Raw genomic sequence first — 20,944 nt, forward strand, 5'->3', positions numbered from 1 at the left:
CATTGTTGCTAGGTTGTTTGAAGATGTCTTACATCTAGATTTTATTCCTCTGGACTCCTCTTTGGAAGCAGAGACATACTCTGTGGGCTTTCTGTGTCATCTCTTCCTCCTGCTTTAAAGGACCGTCTGAGGACATCTCTTACCCAAGAGGTGTTCAGCCTATAGCAAGAGGAACTAGGTTTAGTAGGAAGAAGAACTATGAGCAACTTAGAGAAGGCCCAGAGGCCTAGTTCAAGGCCTTCTAGAAGACTCCTTTTACCTTTCACATTTGTCTCCAGTAATAAGAACATAAAATATGAAACCAGTTGTCTCTTCATTTCATTAAAGTCCAGCTCTTTTACTCCTCTGTCATAGTTGAAGTGGCCATGAAGAAAGCAAAAAAGTGTACCGTATTTTCACTCATATACCGCTCACCCGTGTAAAACGCGCACACGGGTATAGCGCGCGGGAAACTGTAATTTATGTAAATAAATTTTTATATACCGCGCACACCCGTATACCGCGCATGCCGCCCCGACTCTCCCGTCGCCGCCCGACTCTCCTTTCGCCCGCCCCGACTCTCCTCTGGCCACCCCGACTCTCCTCTCCCCCTTGAAGTCCTGTCCCCACCCTGAAAGCCTGATGCCCCCCCCCCCGACGTCCGATTCACCCCCCCCGCAGGACCGCTCGCACCCCCACCCCGAAGGACCGCTCGCACGCACCCGCATCCCGAAGGCCCGCTCGCACGCACTCCCACCCGCACCCCCCCCCCCCGAAGGACCGCTCGCACCCCCACAGCCTCCCGACCCCCCCCCCCATCATGTAGAAGCTCCTACCGTTGTCCTGCTGCTTCCTCTTGGCGGTCCAGGCCCTTCTGTGAGCCCTGCGTCTGCGCTGCTTCCTCTTCCGGCGGTCCCGCCCTTTCTCTGACGTCAGGGCAAGAAGATGTTTAAAGACACAACTGTAGCTCATCAACTTTACATGGTACAATATATATATTCCATCTTCCAAAAGGTGCAAGCTTTCTCACCTAGCCCAGCCCAAGCACAGACTGAATTGGTAACTGTTTTAGCAGAAGCTGAAAAGTGTGAAACCCATCCTGTGATGTATTTGGCACCAATTTCACTGTTGCAATGTACTGGATAGCAAGAGGAAATTAAGTTTTCAGTTGTTAAAGTGTTTTGAAATACAGACACTGACTAAAGAGCCTAATGGCTTCAGACATCACACATGGATCTTACTTTTATAATATGATTTAAAGAGCCCTCTAAATCAGTGGTCTTAAACTCAAACCCTTTGCAAGGCCACATTTTGGATTTGTAGGTACTTGGAGGGCCTCAGAAAAAAATAGTTAAAGAAATGACAATTTTGCATGAGGTCAAACTCTTTCCTTTTGGCTAAGTCTTAATAATAATAATGTATTTATGATTAAGAAACTGTTTTATTTTACTTTTGTGATTATGATAAATAGTACCTGGCGGGCCGCAAGTTTGCGACCACTGCTTTAAATGAAGTATGATTTATTTTTCAGCAAAATGAAAGTGCCAGTGGAATTATTATGCATTAGATGCAGGCACACTGGTTGATTTTGAAAATCAGAATCCTCTTCCATTTGGGTTGGGGAGTTCCTGGCAGCCTTCTACCATGTGCTCTACTTACCGAAGTTGTAGGTAGTGTTACATAGTATTATATTACATTCCTCTGCCGCATCACTGATGATGTTAACAGCAACGCGGGACAGAATGAGGTTGGGGAGGTCGGTGATCACTGGGGTAGTGTGTGGGGGTCTGTATTATGTGTTTGCAGTGCTTATCTGGTGACTTTAGGTGGGTTTTTGTGACTTAGACCAACTTTCGGTTATACATGCTGTACGACTAAATCTAAGCCGACCCACCTCTCGCCCTTGACACTCCTCCTGAAACGCCCCATTTAGCTTTGGTCGTTCAGCGGCACTATGAAGTCCTAGGTCGTTTAGAAATACGTCCAAAACCTGTTTTCATTATCGGTACTTAGACGTATTTTGACAATGTTCGTCCAAGTGCCGACTTAGGCCAGTTTTTGGACGTTTTTCTCTTTCGATTATGAGCCCCTTAGCCTTCTTTCTTAAAACCAGCTACGCTATCTGCTTTTACCACAACCTCAAGAAGGCAAGAAGGTCCACAAGTTTGGAAGGCAAGTGGCACAACAGCAACATTGTCCCCCGAAGAAGGCTTTTCATTAGCTGAAATGCTCTAAATTAATTGTGAGCATCGGGCAGTTCACGGTGGGCAGTTCACAGTCCCTCAACGTTGGCTCTGGCTGGCAAGCCACTAAGATAAGTGTTGTTGCTCTTGTATAAAGTATATATTTAGAATAATATACATATTGATGAAGTTTAATAATTTAAAAATTGTACTTCCCAATTAGTTAGTTGGATTTTTATCTATTTCATTAATAAATATTTTAATAAATTTATAAAGAAATAAATAAATCTATGGGTAGGAAGGAGGTTTTGAAGTAAAAGATTATTTCACATGCTTTCAGAATGAGGACTTGAAATAACCTCCAGGTTATAAGAGGTTTCTTTACTGAGAATTATGCATATTTATGATACTTCAACCTCATTATAGAGTCTGGGGATGAGTTCTATCTTTAAATTAGGTTACTGTTTATATGTTTAAAATAAGTGGGTTAACAAATTAAACCCTTTACAATTTAAAGCACTTTAGGTGCAAAAAAAAATTATAATAAAGGCAGCACAAGTTATCCTAGACCCCCATTTGGCTAATTTGTAACTTACCACAACCTCTGGCAAAAGCGTTCCAAAGCTTAACTATTCTCTGAGTGAAAAAAAAAAAAATTTCCTCCTATTGGTTTTAAAAGTATTTCCCTGTAACTTCATCAAATGTCCCCTAGTCTTTGTCATTTTTGACGGAGTGAAAAATTGATCCACTTGTATCCATTCTACTCCACTCAGGATTTTGTAAACTGCCCTATTCTGCCGAGAACATGCCTCTAATACGCCCCCTTAAGATTTAGAGGAACTGGCTAAAAAAACATCTTAAAAATGAGTTTTGGAAATAGTGATTTGGATATTTCTGCGAGAAAAATCCATCTGCCATTTTGTGCTAGTTTGCCAAGTTCCACTATATGGAATCTTCCCCTCCACCCTCTGAGATATACCGACTCTGCTTTGATATAATCTTATAATTGTACTCTGCCTTTAGTGTTATGTTGAGAAGGAAAATATTTAACCAATAAAAAAGATAGAATCCTGAAAATGGAAAATAATTTTACTGCATAATAATTATGCTATCATTCTACAGAAGGACATGGTGCCACATGCGTAATAATACGTGCTTTGGTGTTTTTGAGCATCTCGCAGTTCTACCTTTCTGAGGGATATGTTCAGTGTAAGTTGATGGGAGCTGTTGTTTAAATGGTGAAAAATGTGATGGCCTCAAAGAAGGCTCCAAAAGGACTTTTTTTGTTGTTGTTGAATACCACTGCTTGGCAGAGGGTGATAGTGATGAAGCCAGAAAGAGAGAGAAAATAAGAAAGACAATTTTATTATACTTATCTTGCATTCAAAAGTGTTGAGCTAGTGACACTAACCACAGTCGTGATCAGAATCCCAGTTGCTTCGATAAAATATTGAACAAAGATAGATTGTTGTTTCCAATTTTATTCCCAAAAGAAAGGCTTCACTTGTGGGATTGACTATATGGGGATTAGCTGAGCCAGGGCATCCTGGAGGCTCCTTGCCGCTGTAGCTTGTGGATCCCCCGCTGCTGCATTCCGATGAGGATGGCTGCTGGAGGAAGATTCTCGGGTCTCACTTCTTCTCTTCATGAACTCTCTCAGTGCCCTCTTCCTTAGCTTGCGTGCACATGGTGACATGTGCGCACAATGCAAGCAACACGGGAACCTCGAGCGCTGGATCCAATCAGTGGGTGCACAATTCATGAGGATCCAGTGTATTCATCCTTCTCCTGCATCCCAGTCGTTCAAGGTGATGAGTAGAAAAGTTGTAATGGAGAGCTGTAGAAAATCCGACCGATGGGAACGGGCGGAAACTAAAGACTGGGGATTAGGGTGAAGCAGGGGGAAATGGGTAGGGCTCAGGCCTGCCCAGTGGGGCCCGGACACTGCACGTGCTCAGAGGAAAAAAAAAAAAAAATCTCTCTGAGCTATTGGAGAGCTTATCCGCAAATTGGGAGCTGTTGGGACAACACCCATATGTGGCTGACTCATCCTGCTTGTCCTAGGAGAATGACCCTACTGCTAAACTGCAATCAGATGAAAGCCACCTATTCCCTGGATACTGCAGTTCGAACAGCACCTCGTTTGCGATGGCTCTGCCTGTTTTGGTCTGTTTTTTTATACTTGAGTTGATGAAAAACAAGAAAATTGAATGTGTTATAAAGAAAACAGTGATTGCAACAAGTAAAATCTCAACCGGAAATAAAAAGTGTGGGTTTTGTGTATTATTGGTCAAGTAGTTGCAGTAGAGTTTTCCTCTTTTTACGATTATAAAGTCAAGGCCAAGAACAGAAATCATTTACTTGTGACTCAAGATGGATTGAATCATCCTATTTGTATGGCAGCAAAATATTAAGAAACACATGTGTGCTATAAATAAAAAATAAATCCTTGTTCATTTTCTAAACTGATCCAGCTGCACTCTGCATAGCTGCCTCTTTTTTTTTTCTGGGTTTCTGCCAGGTACTTGTGGACCTTTGGTCTGATCCAGGGTGGCTATTCATACAGTATGTCCCTTGTTTATGGTGAGTGTGTGACACAGGGATTAGAGGTACAGCTCAGCACCCTGAGGTTGTGGGTTCAAATCCCTCACTGCTCCTTGTGACCCTGGGCAAGTCACTTAATCCCCTCATTGCCCCAGGTACACTAGATAGAGCTTAGGTCCACCAGGACAGATTGGGAAATATGATAAAGTACCTGAATATAAACCATATAAGTGGCATACATTGGTACCTTGGTTTATGAGTGCACTGGTTTGCGAGTGTTTTGCAAGACGAGCAAAATTGGTGCCTCGGAAACTGAGCCTGCCTCGATGTATGAGCACCCCCCCTTACCCCCCCCCCCACCGCCGCGATACGGCATCCCTCACGCACCTATCCACCCACCCAAACACATCGCTTACCCCCATCTGGCACCAGGCACCAACGCACAAGACATTCCAGTGCTGGTCCCCGAAGATCTGCCGTCCTTTTTGCTGGGCCTTGAGCATCTGCACATGCTCAAGGTCTTCGAGTTCCCGAGTTCCTGCGAATCTCGGAGAGAGTGGGAACTCGAAGGCCTTGAGCATGCGCAGATGCTCAAGGCCCAGCAAAAAGGACAGCAGATCTTCAGACACCGGCACTGGCATGTTCTGTGCGTTGGTGCCGGTGCCAGATGGGGGTAAGCGATGTGTTCGGGTGGGTAGATGGGTGTGTGGGGGATGCCGGATCGTGGGGGGTGGGGGGGTTGGCGGATCACATGGGGGGGGCCTTTGTGAGCGGGGGGAGTAATGCCGGTTCTCAGGAGGGTGGGAGTGGGTAGGAACGAATCAAGCGAGTTTCCCTTACTTCCTATGGGGAAACTCGCTTTAATATACGAGTAATTTGGTTTACGAGCATGCTTCTGGAACGAATTATGCTCGTAAACCAAGGTTCCACTGTTTAAATAAATGCTGAAATCAGCTGCTTACCCATCATGTAATTTTCAAATATTTATGTCTACTATCTTGTACAATACAATAGATATAGAACTTAAATTGCTCATGATATGAAATTGTTATAATTAACATTCCAGTTTTATACACATATGTGAATTAAATTAGTTCTTTGTGAATATTTGAGAATGTTAATTTTGGGTTTTTTTTTATTCTCAGTACATAATTGATGTCATCCAGATCTCTCTCTTTATTCACTGATTCCATTTTCATCCTATGCTTACAGGTTCTATAGTAGCAGCTATCTTGGCCACTGACGACGACTCTGGTGCAAATGGTGAAATTACTTACATTATCAACGAAGATGATGAAGACGGTATATTCTTCCTGAACCCAGTTACTGGAGTCTTTAACCTGACTCGTGCGTTGGATTACGAAGTGCAGCAGTTTTATATCCTGACTGTTCATGCTGAAGATGGAGGCAGACAGTTCAGTGCTGTGAAAGTTTACTTCAACATACTTGATATAAACGATAATCCTCCCATATTTGCCATGCCTTTATTTAGTACGTCTGTGATGGAAAATCTGCCTTTAGGATCAACTGTTCTTAGCTTCAATGTCACGGATGCTGATGATGGTAAGTGGATTTCTATGACTTGCTTAGGTTTGATTATCATTTTGAATTAAGTAGTTAGGAATGTAGTCATGGAATGTGATTCAAGAGAACTTCCAATGAAATCAGCAGCCAATATTAGAGACAAGTACAAGGTAGTTAGGTTTTTCTTATTGTTACTGATGGAACTGTCCTTGAATTTGAAAGAAACCTAAAAGGACAGTTCTTTAATCTAGGTCCCCGCATTACACACACAAATCACTCTAAAGCTAGTATTTACGCACATATGTGTATGTAAAGGGTAGCAGGGCAAGATACCTAATGGCTATGCCGCAAATACCCATTTAAAGTACATAGCGCATATTTGTAAGCGGGGCGTACACGGGAGTGGAGCTTGGGTGGGACGTAGGCAAGGTAAGCTATAGGTCCGTGCTGCATTTAAGTAGTTGCATTGGTGCCAGCTCTATGGTTGGTGTAGCTGCAGGCTTGCCAATGCCAAGTTGCACTTATATTCTATAATGGAGTCGGGGTACCCAGGCACCTTCTTTGCACTTTAGGGTGAACCCTTATAGAATTTTCTCCAAAGTGTCTTCAGAATGCAGATGATCTAAGATGATAGCATGGCCTTCATGGTCTCTTTATGCTTCTCTGTCGCATCTACTATAATAATTCCCTTACCGCGCATGCGCACTTCTAACCTGGTGGCTCCATGCATCCGTAGCTCTGTGGCTGGCAGAGAAATTGTAGCAGAGAAGTTGGTAAAGCGTGCGTGCATGTGCAGTGCTTGCGACGTGTGAGGCGCGTGCGTTCGATTTGCTGCGAGTGGCTGTTTACTTCTCCCAGCAGCGGTTATTCTGTGCCGTTTGCCGTTTGCTGCTTGATTAAAAAAAAAAAAAAAGGTAGGTGGAAGAAGGGGCAGAATAATTTACATCCCCCCTAAGATCCCCAATATTCCCCTGACATCCTGGACCTCCACCGACATCCCCCTGACATCTCCACACACACGGACAGGGGCCAAACAGACGAGACTGACAGACTGACAGAAAAGGTGGCAGTGAAAGACATAAACAGAAGGACAGGGAGCCATGGAGAGAGACTGAAAGAAAAAAAAAGAAACAGACAGCAAAAAAAGACAGACAGACAGCGGCTAAGGAGAGAGAGAGACAGAAAGAAAGACACACACACACACATCTATTCTAGCACCCGTTAATGTAACGAACTTAAAGACTAGTACATCAATAATACTCCCCCAATAGCCCACTAGTATCAGATTAATCTGCTTCTCTACCTTATTGTGTCTCCTCTACTGAATACATTTCAGAACAAAACTGAAATGAGGAGGTTATTGCGGAATCCACCGTTCTAGGATTTAAAAGCAAACTAGATGACATCTCCTTACGAGAGGCATATGGGTGACTAAAATTACGCCAGGGCCTCCGCGTGTGCGGATCGCTGGACTTGATGGACCGAAAGTCTGATCCGGAGATGGCAGTTCTTATGCAGGGGAAAGCTTGCCTACTTTGAACATGTTACTGTGACTTTTTGTATCGGTAAATGTTCCCTTCTCAAATAATTGCCCTTGTTTTAATTTGAGATGCTCTGTTTTTTAGCTCAAGTTTAACTTTGAGTATTCAGTGGAGTAGAATGGCTTCAAAGCTCTTTCCTCCCACAGGCCATCTTTATGACCTGGGCCAAGTCAAATCACTCTCCATTTCTTCAGTGACATCACTTTAGAAGGGTCAAGATTTTCTCCTATATTGCAACTATGAGAAAATACTTACTCCCTCTTTCACTAAGGTGTGCTCACTAAACGCTAACGCATTAGCGTTTAGCACGTGCTAATTGGTTAGCGCACCTTACTAAATGAAGGCCTTAGTAGGCTGGATATACGTACTATATTTGAATAGGTCATTTACTTTGCGCTTAGATTTGGAAAGGCAAGCATTGAAATCGAAAGTTCAAATCTGGATCTGGATCAGAATGTTATAATGCCTTACCTCAAATACTGTGCGCAGTTCTGGTCGTTGCATCTCAAAAAAGATGTAGCAGAATTTTTCTTTTCATAACTGTATATGTTTGATATGTACACCGCTCAGACTTGAGGCTCCTTTTACTAAGCTGTGCTAGCATTTTTAGCACACTAGACACTAATGCCAGCATTGAGCTGGCATTAGTTCTTGGCGCGTAGCGCAGGGTTAGCATGTGCAGCACCTTAGTAAAAGGAGCCCTTAAGCGGTTTATAAATCATGAAAATAAATAAATAGATTGAGAAAAGGATGGGGCAACTTCCCTGTGAGAAAAGAGCATAAGAGCAGCCTCCCTCGGCTGAACCCATGCTGACTCCATTTCATTAAATCATGTTTGTCTACATGTTCCACAATTTTATTTTTTAGAATTGTTTCTAGCATTTTGCCCGGCACTGAAGTGAGGCTTACCTGTCTGTAATTTCCCAGATTTCCCCTGGAGTCCTTTTTAAAAATTGGCGTAACATTGGCCACCCTTCAATCTTCAGGTACTACAGACGATTTTAGCGACAGGTTACAGATCACTAACAGCAGGTCAGCAATTTCATGCTTGAGTTCTTTTAGTACCCTGGGATGTATACTATCCAGTCCTGGCGATTTATCACTTTTTAACTTGTCGATTTGGCTCAGTACATCTTCCAGATTCACCGAGATTTCTTTCAGTTCCTCCGCATCATCACCGTTGAAAACCATTTCTGGTTCAGATAGATCTCTTACATCTTCTTCGGTAAAGACCGAAGCAAAAAATTCATTCAGTCTTTCCGCTATGGCTCTTCAGCTTGGAGAATAGAGGGCTCAGGGGTGATATGATAGAGGTCTATAAAATACTGAGTGGAATAGAAAGGGTAAATGGGAATTGCTTGTTTACTCTTTCCAAAAATACTAGGTCTAGGGGGCATGCGATGAAGCTATATACTAAGTAGTAGATTTAAAACAAAGTAGAGAAAATATTTCTTCACACAACGTATAATACAACTCTAGAATTTGTTACCAGAGAATATGGTGACATCAATTAGCTCAGCAGGGTTTAAAAAATGTTTGGATAATTTCCTAAAAGAGAAAAGTCTATTGGCCGTTATTGAGATGGCTTGGGGAAATTCATTACTTATTCATAGGATAAGCAGTATAAAATCTTGGGATCTAGCTTGGTACTTTGGACCTGGATTGGCCACTGTTGGAAACAGAATACTGGGCTTGATGGACCTTCGGTCTTTCTCCGTATGGCAATTCTTATGTTCTTATAACAGTTAAAATACATGTATGTAATTTAGGCGTAACCACTTACATCGACCACAGAGCTGGGTCTGGATTATTTTACAAAATGTGTAAATGCTAATAGTCTATTTATATGCACCATCTTGCTTCTAGAATAGGCTCCAGAAAAGTGCCCCTTTGAGAATTGCCCTCATGTTATTAATTTGTTAGCAGACATATATTTAGTTAATCACTAGCATCTTCTCATGCTTTCAGATACAGAAAAGGACATGTTCAGTGCCACAGAAGGGCTTGTCTTTATGCTTACCTATCTATGTTTTAATGTTTATCAACTTATTTTATTGTAACTTACTTTTGGTCTTTATTTGGAAAGGCTGTGCATACTTTGATTTTAGCCTTCTTCCTTTTATATACAGTGGTACCTTGGATTACAAGCATAATCCGTTCCAGGAGCATGCTCGTAATCCAAAATGCTCGTTTATCAAAGCAAAGTTCCCCATAGATAATAGTGGCAACAGCAACGATTGGTTCCAGAACCCGGGTCTGTACCTGTCGGGGCCGGATGCTGCAGCGCTGTCTCCTCCATCTGCCTCCTCCGTCTGTCATCAACCTCAAACAACCCCAAGGTCCAAAATAAGCTGTTTAAAACAACAATTGAATTTCAGATTGAGTTAAAGTACCTTCAGGTGCAAAAAGTTCAAAAAACCTTTGGGAACCCCTTTACTTGTAGCCTTAACAAAACTTCTTGCTCCAAAGCCTGCCTTCCTCCCTTTTTCTAATACCACTGCTCTCAACTGGAAAAAAGTATATACAGTAATAGAACTTATTTAACCAGAACTGATCTTCGAAGGAATCCCATGAGCACAGCGTGCTGTCCAGACGTTCTCAATGAGGAATTTCTCACTTGCCTCTTGACTTTCTTGGGCCACACCTTTGCTACCTCTGGGTCCCCTAGAATTGCTGTTGCAGGACTGCCTCCTGCTCACACCACCTTCCTCCATTTATCCTAGGCCAGGGGTAGGCAGTTCCACTCCTCGAGAGCCAGAGACAGGTCAGGTTTTCAGGATATCCACAATAAATATGCGTGAGATAGATTTGCATCTCAAGGAGGCAGTGCATGCAAATCCATCTCATACATATTCATTTTGGATATCCTGAAAACCTGACCTGGCTCCGGCTCTCGAGGCCTGGAATTGCCTAACCCTGTCCTAGGCCACCCACATTCTTTCTACCCTCATACCTCATGGGTGACCTCAGGGAAGGGTTCTTCCCCCCTCCCCCAGCACTTAATTCTGATTCACTGATAGAAATATTATTTATTTAGATTGTCCTAAATCAATATTACGGAAATTGCAATTCGATTGATTTACAGATTTTAAAAAGGAGATAGTTGCACCATATCTGCTGAAGCTTCACTGGCTTCCTGTAGAGGCCAGAATTTGGTTTAAAAGTCTTCTGTATGCTGTTTAAAATTTATCATGGAGAAGCATCATCTTATATATCTTCTTTGCCATGTTACTCAGAAGCAAGATTGCATGGCCTTAAGACAGAATTCTCCTTTTCGATCCCTAGAGGTGAGAGGAATAAAATATAAGAGAATATTTACTTCCTCTTTTGCTTACCAAGCCGCCAAATTTTGAAAAAATTGATCTGACCATATAATAATGAGTAATTATAAGATTTTTAAGAAGGCTTTGAAATCGTATTTGTTTAATGAATATGGGGTTCATAATCAAAACTTAAACACATCTAAAAACCGCCCATCCAAGTGCCGATAATCAAACGAACTTACTGGACATGCTGCAAGACTTTTTATGCCTCTGAATGCTGCTGTGCACCCAGAGCTGAAAGGGTGTATCTGGAGGAGTGGTTAAGCAGTATGAGGGCGGGATGGGGGGTTGACCTAGACTTAGTCATCCTGCAGGGATAATCGAATGTTTTGTTAGACATCCTGGACGAACCAGATAACTACTTCATAGGCAAAGTAAAAAAAAACCCCATACACTTCCCCAGTGTTAAATGACCCTCTCACACCTCCACAAAAATCAGATTAAAAACGTACATACTTGTCTCCAGAACATCAGCTCCTAGTAAAGGATAACCTAGTAGAGCTACACACAGCTCTCTTAAATCAGAGTTTCTCAATGTCTTCAAGCCAAGTACCCCCCAAGCCTAGAAAATAGCAATTGAGTACCCCTGCCCAAGCTCCAAACCAGACCCGCCCAAACTCCGCTCCTGACTCCACCCCCCATAATAATAGTACTAATTGTAATGCAATTTCTTCCAGCCGTTTTTCATATACACACCATATAATCTTTTTTTATTTTTTTTTAATTAATTGTTACGACATAACAAATTCAAGTAATATAAAGAACATAAAGAAAATACTTCAAATTAAAATATTGATATACAAGTCCACATTATTGAGGGCTGGCTAATCTTGTCGCCGATTTTATATTCAAAGAAATAAAGAGCTAAACATCAGTAGTCTAATAAGCTTTGAAGTCAGGCAAATAATAATCATTTCATTTCATTCCTTCTCAGCTTCTGCACTAATAACAAGCAATATATCCAATTTAGGTTTATCTAAAAGAAAATTTTCTAAATGAACTGGATCTAAAAATATATATCTAGTGTTCTGATAAGTCACCAAGCATTTACAGGGGAACTTAAGAAAAATGAAGCACCCGCACCCAAGGTTCTAGCCTTGAGTTGCAGGAATTGCTTCCTCCTGTATTGCGTTTGTCTAATAATAATAATAATAACAGTTTATATACCGCAGTACCATGAAGTTCTATGCGGTTTACAAAAGACTTCTAGAGACATCTGGAAAGATGTTTATCTGTTGACTACAAAACAGGGTATTTTGTTCAAAAAATACAGTTTTAAGTATATCTTGTTTTTCTAATTCAGTCAAAAAAGAAACTAATAATGTTGCTCTCTTGGCTATATAATCTTTTGATGATTCTAGGAATTGGGAAATATTTAAACTATCAGGTGGCCCTTTGGCCACGCCCCTTCGGTCATACATCCGCGGGCCACGTTACGCAGCTCACACTGGTTTTATGCTGGGAGAGAGGATCTCCTCTCCGAATCGGCAGATGCCGGGTGGTGGCTGCAGGGGTGCCTGATTGAGAGAAAAATCGCCAGCAAGCTCAGTCAGCCCTCCCATATAATCTTTTTAATACTTAATGGTAACCACAAAATTATAAAAACACAGAGAAAATCTTAATTATCATTTATATTTGGGGTTTTCTTCAAAGAGGTCAAGGCAGATGACTTTAAAATATGCAATGTCACCTCAGTAATAGACAAATAGAGTGCAAAATATAGACAGCAGATATAAATTCTCAAACCGACACATTTTGATCACTAAATTGAAAACAAAATCATTTTTCTTACCTTTGTTGTCTGGTGATTTCATGAGTCTCTGGTTGCACTTCCTTCTGACTGTGCATCATATATATGTATCTCTCTCTCTCCCTCTCCCTAGGTTGTAGCAAACCTACAAACAGATGTATTCTTTTTCCGAGCCAAGGAATTTCCAAGCACCCAAGCATGATCCATTTGATTCTTGATTGCCTTCATTTCATTTCCTTCCTCTGAATAAGGGACTATGTTATATTCCTTAGCAGGTCTTTGTTCAGTTTCCTTCCCTCAGACTTGTTTTCCTTTCTTACAAGGTCAAGTGTCTCATTTTGCATCTTATACTAAATATTTGATGTCATCTATATTTGACACACTGACATCTTGTATACATGAACTATATCATTCAACAGATGATGGGGGAGGTAGGGTTTAGTCTGGCCCACTTTCTTCCACACTCATCATTATCATTACCAGTCTTACCCTCTGTTGTCATTTATACAAATTACATTGTACTCATGCCTTTCATCTGGATCTTATATTGTCTGCATATGTTTCAGCTCTGTGTTTGCATTGGCTTTGTAATAAAAATGATTTTCTCATAAGTTAATTAATTTTTCTTGAAATTCTACCGTACTTCTATTTGTACCAAACCAAACAACAACAGAGAAGATCGCTCATAGGTACAAGATCTCCCCCCCCCCCTTGGCTTATAAAGGAGCCCGGTTGTGATAAGGTTCTGTAGCACATTCCTGGATCACCTATGACTATCTGGGTTAATAGTGTTCATTTATTTATTTATTCAGTTTTCTGTACCGTTCTCCCAGCAGAGCTCAGAACGGTTTACATGAGTTTATTCAGGTACTCAAGCATTTTTCCCTGTCTGTCTTGGTGGACTCACAATCTATCAAATGTACTTGAGGCAATGGGGGGATTAAGTGACTTGCCCAGGGTCACAAGGAGCAGCATGGAATTTGAACCCACAACCCCAGGGTGCTGAGGCTGTAGCTTTAACCACTGCACCACACTCTACCTTGTCATAGAAACATAGAATATGACGGCAGAAAAGGGCCTACGGCCCATCAAGTCTGCCCACTCAAATAACCCTCCCCTCTAAGTTCCTCTTTGAAGTGAACCCACGTGTTGATCCCATTTGATCTTAAAGTCAGTCACTTTAGGATCAAATGTCTACTTTTATATGTTTGATACTGTCCTATTTTGATATGGTGTTCCTTTTCTTTCTCAATTACTTATTTATATACACTGCTGTGATCTGTATGCTAGTCCAGCTGGTATATCTAGACTTTTAATAAACATAAGCATAATAGGCCTCAGAGTAAAACAGCTTCGATATCCTTAATGCAAGATAAAATGATTGTCCATATGAAGATGGGAAAATTTGATGGTGATAATAATAATAATAATAGATATTAAAATTTTCCACAAGTGGTAGTGTCTTCTAAAACTAAACTAAATTAAAACTTAGTTTTATAGACCTGGTCATCAACCAAGAGGCGCTCGACTCGGTTAACAGTAATGTAATACATAATACATAAACTTGACAAGGAAAAGTAGATTGAAATAGTTAATTTCCAAAATGTTTAGCAAACAAAAAAGTTTTCAGAATGTTCTGGAATAAAGCAAAAGAACCTAAACTTCTTAATGTAAGCGGAACTGTTCCATAAGTTTTTGAAACAGGTTCTGAAGTACCTGGAGTCAGCATTGAGGGAGAAGTGGACCTCAGTTGGTACAAGAGGATCATCAATAATAATAAAAAAACATTCTAAGACAAAAGGAGAATGAATACAAAGAAAATACAACATGTCACTGCTTCCTTCATTCAAGCTCTTCTCATAGTTAAGACATTTTTGATTGATCCCACTCAATTAGAGCAGTTTTCTGTAATCTGGACAGTCATGAAACAGGTCTAAAAGAAGGCAATTTTTTCCCTTTCGGTAATCACTTTTGGACGTCCAGATTTCAGGCCCTTTTACTATTTGGACGTACGGCAGTTTTGAATGTCCCAATTCTGCCTTTGCAAAATTGGGATTTTGACGTCCCAAGCACACAGATGTCTATTCCAGCCTTTTGAGACATCAGTGCTTTGAAAATGAGCACCACAGTAATACATCTATGACAAGAGATAAAGACCAGCGTGGTTCATCTAGTCTGCAGCTCAGCTCGAAGCCCTTTAACACCACTCATCTACTCCCAATCGCAAAACGGAAGCATTCCAAAATCAGGTAGAGAATGAGCTGGGTTGGAAAATGTTCTGATGGATCTGAATGATGATGGCATAACATTGAATTGGATTGTCCCTTTACACCCCTTCCCCCTAAATGATTTGATTGTCTGCTGACCTGTATTCTAGTGTTTTGCAAGGTGGTTTTGAATTTACCCCAGCCAATCTAGCTTTCAGAATAACCACAATAAATATGCATGAGAGAAATGAGCGTGCATCGTGCCCATTGTATGCAAATCTCTGCTCCTGAAAACTAGACTGGTTAGGGCGAGTTCAGAACCAGCTTGAAGAACAATGCAGTATTCCACACATACAGTACATTGGATATTTGGGGGAAACCAGTTAATTATACCCATGAATATTTCAGAATATGTTCTAGTTCATATGAACAATATGTTAATTAAATTGAATGAGATGGGAGGGGAAGGTAGCATTTCCTCTCAATAATTTTCATAGTCTTTGATTTATTTATTTATTTAGTCATTAATTTAGCCCGGCCTCCCTAAAATGGTTAAGGGGATGGAGGAGTTGCCGTACAGTGAGAGATTGGAGAAGCTGGGCCTCTTCTCCCTTGAAAAGAGGAGACTGTGAGGGGACATGATCAAAACATTCAAAATACTGAAGGGAATAGACTTAGTAGAGAAAGACAGACTGTTCACCCTCTCCAAGGTAGGGAGAACGAGAGGACACTCTCTAAAGTTGAAAGGGGATAAATTCTGTACAAACATAAGGAAGTTACATTACATTACATTACATTAGGGACTTCTATTCCGCCTATACCTTGCAGTTCAAGGCGGATTACAAAAGAGCTAAAACTAGGACGCTCTTCCAGAGTCTGTTATAGGGGAAAACACCCTCCAGAGTTTCAAGACAAAGTTGGACTCATTTGGAGCACTGGTCTTGACCTAGGGGCCGCCGCGTGAGCGGACTGCTGGGCAGGATGGACCATTGTTCTGACCCAGCAGTGGCAATTCTTATGTTCTTAAAGAAGCCCAGAACGAGTTACAAGAGTACATTCATAGTATGGGTAGGACAAACTTTAGAGAGAAATACAGACTTTACAGCATTTATAGTATGGACAAAGAGGGTCTAGATTTCAGTGTTTACAGTGTAGATATAACATGGAGGTAACATAGCTTTCCTAGCAGGTGAGTATATCTTTGTTGTCGGAGAATGTGGTGGTAATTCAGGTTATATTTGCGGTGGCCTGCAAGTTTAGAGATGTCGTTTCGTGTATCAAGCGGTGCCTTTGAGATCCATCCGTCCGGGGTGTAGACGCGAGTTGTTCAGTACAAATGAAGAGCTATGTTTACTAATTTCATGTTCATGTGAAGAATGAGCTAAGCAAGGTTAATGCTTTTATGCAAATTAAAATCAAATGTATTCTTCAGGATTTCAGTGAAACATGTTAAAAATAGGCCAAGGGGTTTATTAATAAGGCAGATTACAACAAAACATTCATAATAAAATACACAATACAAAACAGAAAACATACTAAATACATCAAAGCCATCATCTTGTCCCTTTGGAAATAATAGATTAAAACCCAAGGAAGATATGATAATACTCTGAAAGACATCACAGTTAGTATGCATTATCCATTTCTTATAATATTTGAAATGATAAAAAGATTGTTGATTTGAATAACAAATTTCTTCATTTATTTTTCAGGGTTGAATTCACAGTTGACTTACTCTATTGCTTCTGGAGATAGCTTAAATCAGTTTCATATAAACAAGAATGGCATTCTGAGCATAAGACAGTCTTTGGATCGGGAACGTCAGTCTTTCTACAACCTTATTGTTCAGGTTCATGACACGGCTCCTCCTCCAGCTACCAGATACACCAGCACTGCTCAAGTATCCATTATTCTATTGGATGTGAATGATAATCCACCAAGCTTCATCTCTCCAAAAGTGACCTATATCCAAGAGAACACTCCTATAGACACCATTGTATTCAAAGCCCAAGCCACAGATCCAGATAGCGGTCCAAACAGCTACATTGAATATTCCCTTCTGAAAGCACTGGGAAACAAATTCAGGATTGGCACTATTAATGGTGAAATACACCTGGCGGGGGAATTAGACAGAGAAGAGGTGTCTAATTATACCTTGATAGTAGTAGCCACAGACAAAGGGGAACCCTCACTTTCTTCATCCATGGCTGTAATGGTAATAGTCCTTGACATCAATGATAACAATCCCCTCTTCACACAAACCGAATACCAAGTGGAGATAATTGAAAATACCTTGACTGGGACAGATCTGATCCAAGTGGTTGCTCTGGATGCAGATGAAGGTATGAATGGGTTGATTCGTTATGGCATTCTCAGTGGAAATGATAACCATGAGTTTCGGATTGATTCAGTTACTGGAGTGATATCTATAGCCAAACCTTTGGATCGCGAGACTAAGCATTCATATTCACTAACTGTCCAGTCAGCTGATCGTGGAAGTAGTCCCCGCACAGATACTGCTACAGTCAGCATTGTTCTTCTGGATGTCAATGATTTCATTCCTACATTTGAGCTGTCACCATACACTGTGAATGTGCCTGAGAATTTAGGGACACTGCCAGAAGTTGTTCTTCAGGTTAGTCATTATTACAAAAGCTGCTATAGTTCAATTTGATTCCACTTTATAAAATCCATTCTTTATGTTGCTATTTTTCTAAGTGTGTGCCAGATGATAATACTTTGGACTTATAAACTATCAGTCATCCAAACAGGACTGAGGGTAATGTAGATCAGAGAAGAAACAAGTGGGAAAATAGAGAGGTTTCCAAACAAACTTTTATTAAAAGTGGGGATTCAGTTTTGTCAGGTATTTCGGAGTCTGTGACTAGCCTGCAGGAGATTTTTCCAGTAAACCAATGTAGTCGGGTTTCTTAAGTCAGTTATGGAAAAAAAACATATAAAGATGAGATTAAACATTTAGGGACAAATTCTATAAACAGCGTTCCGATTGTAGACAGCGGTTGGTGTCCTACCGCTGTATAGCCAGCCAATTGGGATGAAATTTTTTATTTTAAAAAAACCCTGAGCAAGGTCGCCTACATTGTAGGTGTTTTTGTGAGCCTAGGAAGGCGTGTAGAAGGTGTGTAGTTCTGCCTAAGCTTGCCTAAAGCTAGGCATGAGCATGGCTTCACCCGGAAGTGACCTTGGGTGAGCTTAGGCAGCCCTAGACATCTCCCTAGGGCTGCGATAAGCGCATGAAATGTAGACCAGCAAAATGCTGCTTTCCATTACAGATAGATGTGGCCACTGATCCGATCGCGGCAAGGGAATCTCCCTGACGCAATCAGATTAGCAGCCACAGTAGGGAACCCATGCCCCCCTCCCCCCACACAAAGACTACTGGCAGGAGAGATGCTTAGTCCTTACTGCCAGAACCCCTGAAGCTGCTCCCCCCCCCCCAAGACATCCCCTGGCAGGATGCAAATGCTTATAACACAGTTTCAAAGCGAATTACAAATTTAAAGAGGGGTAACAGGAACATTAATGCACATACGTTAACAAAAATAGACAGACTTGCAGACAACAATAGGAGAGAAGGTGAAACTCCAAAATTTTAGAAAAAGATAACAATGAAGGATCACTTAATAGGGAGGGGCTAAATTGATCACGGCATGGAGATTCCCTTGTCGTGATCAGCTCAATGGCAACCCTATTCTCTAACCAGCCAATTAGAGAATCGTGATTCTATATAGGACGCCTGTGTGCGATTCTCCAAAGCCACTTAGGTGGCTTCTGCGACCAAGCGTCCTATACAGAATTCGGCCCTTAGCAACCAAAATGTTTTTCTGCCAGTTTTCCTATCTCAGTTTCAGAAACCTTATTTGGCTCCACAAACTCTCTACCTTTCTCATCAAAATTATTTGGTGCTTCCCTCTTCTAGGTTTATCTGTCTGTATAACAGAGAACAAAGGGGTAAAACTACCTAAAAAAAAAAAACCAAGCAAGCAAAAAAAAGTGAAAGTCAACCACTGGGTATACAGAAGAGACAGGAATATCAGAAATAAAAAATAGTTTATTAAAAATATAAAAATGAGGTATCGTAGTGTACAACAGTCCATGTTTCGGCAAATAATGCACTCACAAATAAAACCTATCCCACTTAATATGAGAGATGCATCAGTAATATAGTTTACTATTGTTCGGGAAAAGGCCTCCGAATCGGAGCCTACGCGTAGTCCCATCATGGACTGAACAATCAGCGTAGTTTTACAGCTCCATGCTCCAGTCATAGGCCAGAAAACCCGAACTATGTAATATATTTTCTCCTAGTTTTCTATAGGCTTATTTTCAACTTTTTTATATAAATTTTTTTGTATAACTTAAATTGTGTACTTAAAATCTAAAATTTAACTTATTCAAACTGCATTACTCTATTGGTTAGAAAAATCGTTGACAGTTGATTACTTATCTTAAACATCATCCGTTGTTATTTAGGCGTTCCATTAGCTTTTATACTGTCTATATAGTGGCTATATTTCCCCAGGGGGTTACGTGTATATATCAGCAAATAATGTCACATCTGGACAAATACAATATTATCGTCCAATAATTGTGTTTGTCCAGTATTCATCAGAATCACACAGATGTGACGTATGGAGTTCTGAGGAAGGTATTACTTTCCGAAACATGGACCGTGTCAGGTCCTGTTGTATACCGATTCTACTGTGCTACCTCATTTTTATATAAGCCTGGCTTCTTAGGAATTAACTAATTGTGTTAGGACATGCTAAGCTTTAGTAAAAGGACCTTTAAGTGTTTTTTGCTTGGTACTTTTGCTGCACACTGCAGTACAGGATGCCTGGGTCTGAACCCATATTTTATTTTTCAGGGCATCTGGGCCCAGAAATGTTGAAGAGGCAATGTTGTTCTTGAAAGCACAGAGAAAGTCTTGGCCTTTCCTTAATGGCAACATCCACTAGACTAGACCTAACATGCACACACATTGGGTTTCAGTAGGAGCTGCTGTCTGTGAGAAGGGAGTTTGGAAATTGCAAGTGAAGATTTATTATGCTACCTGACTATAATGGGTTGCTTCATAGAGCATAAGATGCTTTATTTTTTGAGATAATTAATTACTTAACTGGCCTTCTTTTACTAAGCTGCATTCAGATCTATTTTCCAGTCATCTTTCAACAGTTGTTTGCAAATATTTAATCAAGTTGTCCATGTCAGTCAAGTTGTATATTTCAGTGAATCCGCAATTAAACAGAAATCGACTTAACATCTACATCGTACAAAATAAAATACAATCTCTTTCTGCAAAGTTTATTAAATAATTATTACTTGCTAATTTTAGGAGATTGAAAATATTTTTAAAAAATGAATACGGCAGGTCTAAACATTTCATAACTACTCTTTGTTGGTAAGTTGTTAAGAACATGAGAATATCCTTACTGGGTCAGACCAATGGTCCAGTAGCCCATTCTCATGGTGGTCAATCAGGTCCCTAGAACCTGGCCAAAACCCAAGGAGTAGCAACATTCCATTCTACTGATCCAGAGCAAGCAATGGCTTCCCCCATGTCTGTCTATGGACTTATCCTACAGGAAATTGTCCAAACCCTTCTTAAACTGTTCTTACCACATCCTCTGGCAATGTGTTCTAGAGCTTAACTATTCTCTGAGTGAAAATATATTTCCTCTTATTGGTTTTAAAAGTATTTCCCTGTAACTTCATGGAGTGTCCCCTAGTCTTTGTCATTTTTGACAGAGTGAAAAATCGATCCACTTGTACCCGTTCTACTCCACTTCAATTCTATCTCCCCTCAGCCGTCTCTTTTCCAAGCTGAAGAGCCCTAACCGTTTTAGTCTTTCCTCATACGAGAGGAGTTCCA

The 20,944-nt window shown here is 40.8% G+C and overlaps 1 protein-coding gene across 4 annotated transcripts in view; it reads left to right on the forward strand.

Moving 5' to 3' along the window:
* FAT4 (FAT atypical cadherin 4) overlaps positions 1 to 20,944 on the forward strand; it is a 320,456-nt gene that overhangs the window by 182,612 nt on the left and 116,900 nt on the right. For all 4 annotated transcript variants that reach the window (XM_033938757.1, XM_033938746.1, XM_033938766.1 and 1 more), the window contains 2 exons: positions 5,919 to 6,269; positions 16,764 to 17,686. In XM_033938757.1, the coding sequence (XP_033794648.1) occupies positions 5,919 to 6,269; positions 16,764 to 17,686 (1,274 nt within the window). The remainder of the gene's footprint in view (positions 1 to 5,918; positions 6,270 to 16,763; positions 17,687 to 20,944) is intronic.

This window comes from Geotrypetes seraphini, chromosome 1, assembly GCF_902459505.1.
Source record: "Geotrypetes seraphini chromosome 1, aGeoSer1.1, whole genome shotgun sequence".
Lineage (NCBI taxonomy): Eukaryota > Metazoa > Chordata > Amphibia > Gymnophiona > Dermophiidae > Geotrypetes > Geotrypetes seraphini.